General features: G+C 52.0%; 1 protein-coding gene across 1 annotated transcript; it reads left to right on the top strand.

The window, feature by feature from the left end:
* The first annotated feature begins 779 nt into the window (after positions 1-779).
* LOC133889318 (protein DMR6-LIKE OXYGENASE 1-like) lies at positions 780-2,731 on the top strand. The gene is made up of 4 exons (XM_062329835.1): positions 780-1,184; positions 1,289-1,536; positions 1,830-2,151; positions 2,265-2,731. Exons 1-4 carry the CDS (start codon positions 957-959, stop codon positions 2,508-2,510), a joined length of 1,044 nt encoding a protein of 347 aa, XP_062185819.1. The 5' UTR covers positions 780-956; the 3' UTR covers positions 2,511-2,731.
* The last annotated feature ends 8,940 nt before the right edge of the window (positions 2,732-11,671 follow it).

Below are 11,671 nucleotides of genomic sequence, written 5' to 3'. Positions count from 1 at the left end.
TGGTAGCACCACGCGCGCGCCTGTCGCCATGCGCGGTGGCACATGCGGCTGGGCACCGTCGCACGGCGTGCGTGTCGGCGGCGTCCCATCCACGGCGACGGTGATAACTAACTGTTTAGCTTATGTATTGGCATACGTTACATGCGGTTGAAGACGATCGTAAGGCAATGCGAGGTTGTGGGTGTCGGACTGATCCTCGACCTGCTAACTACTACTAGCGTTCACGGCACGCCGCCTACCGGTGCCGTCACGGCCGTTTCGGGTGGCAAGAGCCAAGAGGCATATGCAGAGTGCTCTCTGGAGCTGGAACGAGAGCGTCGGTAGCGGCGAAAGCAACCAATCCTGTCGGCAGCATTGTCAAATTGTGCACGTCTAATAGTTACCCGCTGACGAAAATCCTAAATATTATTCAGTTCAGGTGAATGTGCAACATTGTCAAATTGTGCAAAGGTGATGTTGTCTACATTATAATGGTTTGTGTTTTTTTTTTAAAAAAAACATCAAATAGTTGTTCGGATCGATGAACCTGATTTGGCTAGGTGCGATGTTAATCCTCAATTGTATCAAGTTTAGAAGTTGGTCATTAGGGTTGTTCAATCAGAAAACACTTGAATCAACTTAGAGAAATTAACAACAAACAGTTATAAGCCATTACGAGAGAAAAAATATATTCTATTGATATATTGGACGCCGGATTTTGAAGCTTTTGCAACACACGGGCATCTCGCTAGAAGTAGTTATGTCCTAATGACCAAGTATGTTCGACTCGAGTTAGTACTCCTATAATATTCTGCGCATCGTGGTGCCCGCCCAGCGTGCATGGTTTGCCTATAAAAGGGAGAAGCTAAGTGAAATATGCTATCACCATTGCACACGTTAAGCACAGCAGCTAGTAAAATTACTAGCACCTAGCAACTGCGAATTCAACCATCTAGACCAGCTTACCTCTCGGTAGCATGAACCCAACCATCGCCAAGCCTCTTCTTACTGATCTAGTCGCACAGACAGGGCAAGTCCCGTCGAGCCACGTTAGACCTATCGGCGACCGCCCGGACCTCGCTAATGTCGACATCGAGTCCGGCGCCGGGATCCCGCTCATCGACCTAAAAAAACTCAACGGGCCGGAGCGCCGCAAGGTCGTGGAGGCCATCGGCAGGGCCTGCGAATCCGACGGGTTCTTCATGGTACGTGCACAATTGGTATCGGTTCTACCGATCGATGCAGTCGGTGATCGAACAAACTTGAACAACCTGACTGACACTAGTAAACATGCACGGTGCGTTTACAGGTGACGAACCACGACGTACCGGCGGAGATCGTCGAGGGGATGCTGCGTGTGGCACGGGAGTTCTTCCACCTGCCGGAGTCGGAGCGGCTCAAGTGCTACTCCGACGACCCCAAGAAGGCGATTCGGCTGTCCACGAGCTTCAACGTGCGCACGGAGAAGGTGGGCAACTGGCGCGACTTCCTGCGCCTGCATTGCTACCCTCTCGAGAGCTTCGTCGACCAGTGGCCGTCCAACCCGCCCTCCTTCAGGTCAACTATATACTTCGTGTCAGAATTTAATTTCCCTGCAGCTGACTTTACGCTTCGTTTTGCTTACTGAATTTTCTCTTTGATCTGTTAGTTTGTCAAAATGAAACTCCAACTAATTATACGTGCGTCATTGATCCTTTTCAAGAGGCTGTTTGTCTGCTTCTATGGGGGAAAACATGAAAAGGACAACCAATTGGACTGTTCCAGAAAATAGATCGGGTTGATGTGCCCTTACAATAACTCGATTAATTCCCTACGCCATGGTGAATTGACAAGTTGTGGTTACTTGACAGGCAAGTGGTCGGCACCTACTCAAAGGAAGCTAGAGCGCTGGCGCTGAGGCTGCTGGAGGCGATATCGGAGAGCCTGGGTCTGGAAATGAGCTACATGGTGAAGGCCATGGGCAGGCACGCTCAGCACATGGCGGTGAACTACTACCCGCCGTGCCCGCAGCCGGAGCTCACCTATGGGCTGCCGGGGCACAAGGACCCCAATGCCATCACGCTGCTGCTCCAGGACGGCGTGTCCGGCCTGCAGGTGCAGCGGAACGGCCGCTGGGTGGCCGTGAACCCCGTGCCCAACGCGCTGGTCATCAACATCGGAGACCAACTACAGGTATGCATAGTTCGCTTGTTAATACGTTAATCGTCTTCGAGATCGATGTACGTACGGCAACTGTTATTAATGTATTAACGTTTTGGCCGCGCTGACTAAATTTATATCTGAAGGCACTGAGCAACGATCGTTACAAGAGCGTGCTGCACCGCGTGATCGTGAACAGCGAGAGCGAGCGGATCTCGGTGCCGACGTTCTACTGCCCGTCCCAGGACGCGGTGATCGCGCCGGCCGACGCGCTGGTGGACGACGGCCACCCTCTGGCCTACCGGTCCTTCACCTACCAGGAGTACTACGACGAGTTCTGGAACATGGGCCTCCAGTCGGCCAGCTGCCTCGACCGGTTCAGGCCCGAGTGATTGAGTAGACGGCTGGACGCCGGTCACGAGAATGGAACGTGCAGGGGTTGTAGCGTGGCCATCTCCCACGTATGATTTGTTTGTACGTGTGCCATACTGGAATTAATCTAGACAGCAGTAAGGACTTGTTTGTAACGGCCCAATCCTGGGCCAATCCCCGTGCCTCGTAGATTAGGCTGGGATTGGATGCATGTAGACCTAAGCATTTTGCGGGTTGAAAACCCTGATTTATTTTGGACCTAAAATCTCTGCTCAGGCCCGCCCAATAACTCATCATGCTCATGTTTTGTTAGCATGATAGGTTACTAGACAGGCCTAAACAAATATTGCTAGTGGAAGATGAAACGTCTTCCACAAATAAGATGTGGCGAGAGCCTCCTCTACAGAGGAGGTTCAAGTTTATAGAAGACGTCGAGAGGCAAGATATAACACCAAATGTATTGATCGTAAAAAGATATCCCCTTTTTGGTCTAATAGGCATGGCCGGGTATATATAGTGCTATTTGAGGCGTGGCAAATAAGTTGTTACTATGTAACAAGGACTTAGGACCGGTCAGGTTACATGGCCCGGGCCTAGATAAAATACTTTTAACCCTGCCTAGAAGATATTATCTACTATGGCAGGGTAAGGATATCAAGTTATGGTAGACTTGGTCGGTCGCCGAATGCAGCATCGACTCTATCATGTGTGTCAGACTGGCCGCCGAGGTGACTGATATTTAATGCCGATTACTTCTTAGTAGGCGAACAACGATCGACGGACTCCCTTTGGCTAATCTTCATGGGGACTTGATGACTCCCCTTCCTCCCACACTTCGAGGGCAGGCAGGCTCCGAGGTAACTCCAAAGCCTAAGAGGTCAAGGGGGCCTCGTAGGTCTAGGGCCCATGAGCTAAAGCCAGCGAAGGGCATAGTACTGAGCCGGTTGTCAATTGTGGCACGGCGTCATACTGTCACAAATATCAGGGTGTCCATCACTTGTACTGCAATCAACTACTGATCACTTCATGATAGGTCAATTGCAGTGAGTGTTCTCCTCTTGTTGAGATTCTCTACGGAGGCCAGCTGCTTTCCCCATCCTGAGAGGCAGTGGCCTAAGGATCCTCATGGCCTCTGAAAGCTTGAGTCTTGGTAGAGAGTTCGGATCCCTAGGGCTTCAAAAGAGCGCCTGATAGTAACTCCCTAGTAATGCATGTGAGCTGGAGCATTTTCTCCAACAGTACTCCCTCATCTGTTGGTCTGAGGTTCGGAGGGGTGGGCAGATGTAGAAGGAACTAGCTCCAGTCCACCTCATGGTCAAGATATCATAAACAAACTCTCGCCATTGAAGGGCCTCCATGTGATAACCGCAAGCGATGGCAATGACGTTTGATGGAGACGGTGTTATCCAGAGGAAGTTGCATGGTCTGGAACCCAATGATGAGAGTAAGAGATATAGACTTGGTTTTCTCTGAAGCTCGACAGAAGAAATGCAGTCCAGAGCCTAGCAGGGGTCACCTGAGGTTGAGTTGATGTCTAAGACAAGGGCCGTAGGGGTTTGCTAAGATCTATGTGCACTAGAGTCTATGCTGAGGTCGGAGGCATAGGGGCTTTGGAACCAAAGGACGCTGAAGTTTGAACAGATGTAATGCACTCCGGAGCCCATGCTAAGACTGGAGGCATAGAGGCATTAGAGTTGAAGGATGTCGAGGTCTAAACAGAGGTAATGCACTCTGGAGCTCATGCTGAGGCCAAAGGCGCTGAGGCATTGGGGTCGAAAGCCATTTGAAGCCCTACGGCGGTCGGAGCAAGCTCTTCAACTTCGCTGATGGTGAGCATTTTCACCATTCGAGCCATCATAATGGAGATCGTATGTAGAATCAAGATATTCTCCCCATTTTTTGGCACAAGCGCTTAATGATGCGTGATAACATTAGTGCGTTTGATGGGGTAATGCTTTGGTTCTCCTAGAGTCTTGTGTCGGTTGCCTTTGCATTCACCGAAAGGGGTTCCAATAATAAATGTGACGGGATGCGTATGCAAAAAACTATGGCGCTGCCATAGGGAGTTGCCACGCATGCTTGGTTTTGACCGGGATGTGGCCATGACCTCTTAGGATAATAATGGGAAGGCTATGGGACGATACCCATGGTGGTTCCGTTTCCTTCTCTCGACATGCGCAAACGATTAGCTTGGCTATAAAAGTTGGGGTCTACCCAGTTGATACTTCATTACTATGTAAGGGAGTGACTCTTCTTTGGCTTGATCATGGCGTCATCCTCCTCCTCATCGCCAGAGATGTCGATGATTTTGACTGGCTTGACTGGGGCGGGGTCACCTCTGATGCCGGTGCCGATTCCGCCTATCGTGGTGCCTCCAGGGGCGAGTGGTCCCGCGAACATATTTGCAATGTTGGAGCCGGCCACCATCATGCTTCCATCCTTGCAGAGAGAGCTACCCTGCCACTTCGTCTTGATCTCCAGTCCGATTGGTCACTCCAGTCGAGATGTCAATGATTTTGACTGGCTTGACTGGGGCGGGGTCACCTCTGATGCTAGTGTTAGTTCCGCCTGTCGTGGTGCCTCCAGGGGTGAGTGGTCCCAAGAACATATTTGCAAGTTGGAGCCAGCCACCATCGTACTTCCATCCTTGCAGAGAGAGCCGCCCCCGCCACTTCATCTCAATCTCCAATCCGATTGGTCGCTCCAGTCAAGATTATCGATATCTGTGACGATGAAGATGAGGTCAACGAGGATCTTTTAGAGAATGAGATTTACAAGGAAGAGAAGGAAGAAGCGAAGAATGAGGCAGCCTGAGCGGAGAAGAAGAATACCAAGGAGGAGGGAGAGAAGGTTGTGGAGAAGTTATCTTCATCCTCGTCCTTTGACAGTGCGGGGGCTGGCTACTGCATTAGTCTCCGCAGTGGTAGGCCATAGATAAAGCGCATACGCTGCCTCATACGCCGCTGTTAGGGCTTGCAGTTTCCTTCCCCATCCTCTGTTAGTCTTTTTGGTCCTGAGTAGTCCAGATACCATGAACTCGGGAAGGCATATAAGCATCTTTTTGGATGTGAAAATTATTAATATAACTAAGTCCTTGGGTTTACTTAGTGTTGTTTATTTTTGTGTGTGCACCTAAGCTCCAGTGCCTTACCTTCCCCGACCCCATGGCACGGAGCGGTTGTTAGTGGCCGGAGAGTGCGATTGTGTTTTAGGGGCGACTGGAGCGACGATGTCTTACATAGTTTTAGGCCTCAACGCAACCACAGTAGGTGTCATCGACGTGTGGAGGGTCTATACATCGACGCCTTTGGCGGGGGATAGTGACCTCGTCATCCTTGTCAGAGGATGTGTACCCGATAGTGGGGTCATGAGACAACTTATTTGATGAAGGTGAGGTAGTTTCGGAGCCTAGTGGCGGTGGATGGAGGCAAAGTTGACTATTAAGGCTGAGGGAGGCAGTTCGCGACCCCTTCAGCCTTGACCACCACTAGGCTCTTGCATGATACGAACATTCTTCTATCTGATGCCAGTACATACTCCTCCCCAAATTTGTTCCATATGTCTAACAAAAAGCAATCTATCCGGAGCCCGGTGACGAGGCTCCAGAGACCCGCGACATCGAGTCTTACGCGTACGACCTGTCGGAGGGTTTCTAGTATCTCTATAGCATCAGAGCTTTTGCCTACGACTCCCCAGAGGGTTTCCAGTACCTCTACAACATCGGAGCTTTCGTTTATGACTTGCTAGGGTCTTCGGTACCTCTACAGCATCGTGGCTTTTGCCTATGATCTGTTGGAGGATTTCCAGTACCCCTACGATATTGGGGCTTTTGGCTACAATCTATCAGAGGGTTTCTTTGTACCTCTATGGTATCGGGGATTTCGCCTATGACCTGTCGGAGGGTTTTAGTACCTTTACGATATTGAGGCTTTTGTCTACAACCCGCTGAAGGGTTTTCAGTACCTCAAAGGCATCCTGACTTTCTCCTACAACCTGCTCGATGGTTTTCAGTACCTCTACGATATCAGAGCTTTCGTATATGTTGGCTTCTACCCAAGATAACAAGCGCGACCAGAACTCTCACGACCACTCTGGCCGCTCAGTACATTCTCAAGAGACTTCATGCTCAAGCGACCAGTAAGATGCAAGCACGTGAGCGCCCGACCACAATTCGCGACCACGCGTGCACCTAATCACAAGGCGAGAAAGCAAGGCTGGAAGTTGATGAGAAAGGCTTCTCATGGTCAAACGCAGTGAGTACCAGAAACTCGACGAGAAGCAAAATGCTACTCGACAAGAACTACAAAGACCAGAGGAACAAGATTTCTGGAGGAGTTTTTATTCTATTCAACTTTTCACAACTTGCAACTTTTTTTCGACTTAGCTAGCATACAATCCAGGGATTACAACTCTATATTTATAGCGACCTACTAACTTCAAATCCTAACATGAATCATGCCATCCCATGATCTGATTCTGGACTCTAATTCCGACTTAAACTAGACCCATACACATCGCACGTTATAAAGTCCTAAACACATTCAAACTAAGACTCTGACTTGAATAAGACTCTGAACCGCGTAAAACGAGTCCCCGAAGACCACGACCAGAATTAAGTCCAACAGGTGGAACCTCCAATGGAGCCCCAGCTCCCGGTCAGAGCCACGCCTCCGCACAGCCAATCACGATAGTGACATAGCGATAGCCACGAAGAGGGACAACGACGACCTCTGGACGATAGCCCCAGCTCCTCATGGAGGCGGATCTGTAGGGCGGAGAGCCCTCCACCCTCCTCGCCAAAGACCACCTACTCCCTTCACTGGAGGCCAAGCGTCGCAGTGTGGAGACCCCTCCGAAGCGAAGCGCCAAAGCCCCTCCACTGCTGGAGCCTCCTCCGCTGACGGAGTCTCCCCATGATCCAGGTCAGAGCACCCTCTGCTGTCGGAGCCTCTACGCGGCTTGGAGTTCTGGACTGGTGTGGTTGCATGCGCTGTGGTCGTGAAGGCCGACATGTTCAAGGAGTCGGACGACATCTACCAGGCCATCAGTTCGTGGGGCCACCACAACGACCTGCTGTAGACAGCCGAGTTGGTACATCAACCGTCGACGGATGCTGTGTCATCACGGCAAGTGATAGCACTAGCCGAGGGGCAGGTCATGATCATGGATGGCATGATGTCGTGGGACCCGTTCGTGCAGCAAACCATTGCCATGGCACGGTAAATGCCCCGGCAGTGGTTCCACATAGAGGTCGGATACAAGGTCACTGCCAATGGGACAACCACCAACGAGTACTAGGAGCCCGTTGTGGAGGATAGCGCCGGTGGAGAGTAGCGGGGAAGGTCGGGAATGTGTGTGCCAATCTCATTCTGGCAACCGATAACGCCTTTGCCTCGCTTGACTCGGCCAACGTGAGGGTGGAGTGTGGCTTCTGGAATCTCTACAAGACCACCAGTGATGGCTCGCCAAGCTTACCAGAAATGGTCATGCCCGAGGTACGCAAGCTGCTGAACAAGTACCAGGGAGAGGAGATGAGCATCATGATCATGGGCTGCAGGCTGGGCATGGTGTTAGCCATGCCCATCGTCGACAAGCTCGCAAACTGCGCATAGGCCCTAGCAGGACTTTAGGCTAGGCCTCCAGCCTCGGAAGGAAGCAAGACATCGAGTGGGCCTTGGAGTAAGGAGTGGTTGAGACCCAACGACACATAGACCAAACTAATGGCGCCCACCAGACACGCACGTGAGCCTCTCCTGCTCGATCTGCCTCTAGCTATGTGCACCTGGTTTAGTGCGCATGATCTCTCACTAACCACCAGGTACGTCCCACCGCTACCGTCTCAAGATCAGCATTGTTGCATACTTTCAACCTTTACACGGCTTACTAAAGCCCTTAGTGTTGACATGTGCTAAGATTAGCCATCCGAGCTAGTAGTATTCTCTCTTGTAATTAGCTATTCGCCCATAGCAGTACATACAAAACTTAAGTTATATCCTTGCTCAAATAGTGCCACGTAGTGCACAACAATAAACACCCTCCAGTACCTTGAAGAGATAGCCTCAGTCGCGTCGAGGTCTAAAATCCTTCGCCATTAAAGTCGAGGTTTGAAACCCTCTGCCATGATTGTTGAGGTCTAAAACCCACTGCCATGAGCGTCGAGATCCAAAATCCTCTGTCATGAGCATCGAGGTCTAAAACCCTCTACCATGAGCGTCGAGATCTACAACCCTCCGCCATGAGCGAAGAGGTCCAAAATTCTCCACCATGAGTGTTGAGGTCTAAAACCCTCCACCATGAGGATCAAGGTCTAAAACCCTCCGCCATGAGCATCGAGGTCTAAAACCCTCCATCATGAGCGTCGAGATCTACAACCCTCCGCCATGAGAGTCGGGATCCCAAACCCATCGAGGTCTGAAACCCTCCGCCAGGTCTAAAACCCTCCATCATGAGCATCGAGGTTTGAATCCTCTGCACCTTGACGGCATAGCATCGGTCACAGTGGCATCCAAATTAGCTTATTGATTAATACTAAACCTACTTCATACATACATGCATACATATACACATACATACACGTCGCATAGCTGCCTTAGAAGCTTCCCTACCTCAGCTAAAGCCACGATGATAGCGCTAATAGAATATGCCCTTCGCCCGCTCGTGATCAAAAGACACGAGGGGGATGGGGATGATGTGTCTTGCGCCACACAAGGCACATCAGGTGCGAAATGCACCCTCTGCTCGCTCACGACCGAGGGGTCAGGGATGATGCTTTGTGCAGCACACACTGCACGTATGTTGCAGGACGCGCCCATCGCTTGCTCGCGATCAAGACGTGAGGGGAGTCAGGGTGTAGGAAGCCCATGATGGCAGGCACACAACGCTATCAGGAACAAGGGTCGAGATTCTAAGAAACTTGAGTGGGACTCGGAATAGGTTTGCTCCTGGGCTTTGTCGTCATCATGATGACCCCTCGACCTCACCTCCGTGGAGCATCGCCGCAGCTACATGCTGAGGAGCTCACGGACTTCCTTCCCTCGGTTGTGCTGTTGACTTCGCCTCTGGCCTCACTGTGATGCTTCGGCCAGCCTTGCCTCCATTGAGCATCATCGCGACTACCGCTAAGGGGGTCACGGACTGTCTCCCTCGGCCTCACTATCGACTTCACATTCGGCCATCACCATGGGGCTCCATATGGTCTTACCTCCATCGATACTCACCACGTCTACCGCTGAGAGGGTCACTGACTGTCTTCCTCGGCCTTGCCATTGACTTCACCTTCGGCCTTATCGTGATGCTCTAGCCGGTATCGCCTCCATCGAGCATCGCCGCGAATACCACTGAGGGGGTCGTGGACTGCCTCCCTCGGCCTCACCGTCGACTTCGCCTCTGGCCATCGCCATGGGGCTCCAGACAGCCTTCCCTTTGTCGAGACTCACCGCATCTACCGTTGAGGGGGTTGCAGATTGCCTCCCTTGGCCTCGCTGTCGACTTCGCCTTCGGCCATTGCCGCAGGGCTCTAGATGGCCTGGCCTCCATGGAGCATAGCCGTAACAACATGTTGAGGGGGTCGCGAACTGCCTCCCTCGGCCTCACCATCGACTTCGCCTCTAGCCTCATCGCGATGCTCTAGCATGTCTCGCCTCCATCGAACATCACCACGACTGCCACTTATGGGGTCACAGACTGCCTCCCCTAGCCTCACCATCAATTTTGCCTCCGGCCATCACCGTGGGGCCCCGGACGGCCTTGCCTCCGTCGAGACTCACCACGTCTACCGCTGAGGGGGTCACGAACTACCTCCCTCGGCCTCGCCATCAACTTCGCTTTTGGCCATCGTCATGATGCTCTGGTCAGCCTATCCTTCGTCGAGCATCATTGCGACTACTGCTGAGGAGGTCGCGGACTGCCTCCCTTAGCCTCGCCATCAACTTCACCTCTGGCCATTGTCATTGCGCTCTAGACAACCTTGCCTCCGATGAGACTCATCGTGTCTACAACTGAGAGGGTCAAACTACCTCCCTCGACCTCGTCATCGACTTCGCCTCCAGCCATCACCACAATGCTCTGGCCAGCCTCGCCTCTGTCGAGCATCACCATGACTGCTATTGAGGGGGTCATTGACTGCCTCCCTCTGCCTGGTCGTCGACTTTGCCTTTGGTCATCGCCACGAGGCTCTAGGCGGCCCTGCCTCCGTCGAAGTTCATCATGACTACTGATGAGGATGTCGCAGACTCCCTCCCTCAGTCTCACCATCGACTTCGCCTCTGGCCATCAGAGCGATGCTTTGGCCTCACTGTCGAGCATCACCACAACTACCGCCGAGGGGGTCGCACCGTTGACATTGCTTTCTGCCATCAACGTGGGGATTCGACGTCCTTGCCTCTGTCGAGACTCGTCACAACTACCGTGGAGGGGTCGTAGACTGCCTCCCTCGGCCTCGCCATCGACTTCGTCTCCGACCATCGTCGTAGGGCTTCGGATAGCCTTGCCTCCGTCGAGCCTCGTCGATTCTACACTAAGGGGTAGTGGACTGCCTCCCCCAGTTGTGCCATCAACTTTGCCTCCGGTCAACTCCAAGGGACTCCGAACCATGTCGCTTCCGTCATCGTCATCACCATCGTCACCGGTTCTGAGCCCCACCACCGGGACCCTCGGCGTGCACCACCAGTGAGCTTTTCGGCCTGCACTCCTTGACAAAGACATCCGCGCTTCAACGACAGGGAGCGATCTGGGATATCCTAACTTTGAGAGGGATGGAGCTATTTCTCTATGCATCCGCTCGCCCCTCAGAACCTTGGCACCAACGGATGATGGTATGTTGTTGAGGAAACATCCCAGCCTTGAGATATTTAGACGATGTATGGTGGCATGGCTATAGCAATGATAAGATCCCAGTTACCGCATTGTATGCAAAGGGATGAAAAGCCCAAAATAAGTACACTTGGTTGTAACACAATATCTTACGGGCAGGGTGGCAATTCCGCTGCCCCTTCTCTATATAAAATGAGCCCCCCAGCTGTAGGCAAAGGTGACACCAGATTTTTCCCTCCATACGATGTAGACTCTCTCTCTCTCTCTCTTCCTCTCCTCAAGGCTATTAGCCATATTCAAGCTTGAGTCCTCCTTAGTGAGTATGATTCTCGTCGTGTTCTATTCGAGGCATATTTTTCATGCCCCAACA

Source organism: Phragmites australis, chromosome 13, assembly GCF_958298935.1.
Source record: "Phragmites australis chromosome 13, lpPhrAust1.1, whole genome shotgun sequence".
Taxonomy (NCBI): domain Eukaryota; kingdom Viridiplantae; phylum Streptophyta; class Magnoliopsida; order Poales; family Poaceae; genus Phragmites; species Phragmites australis.
Note: the sequence above shows the minus strand (reverse complement) of the source record. Positions and strands in the feature narration are given on the sequence as shown.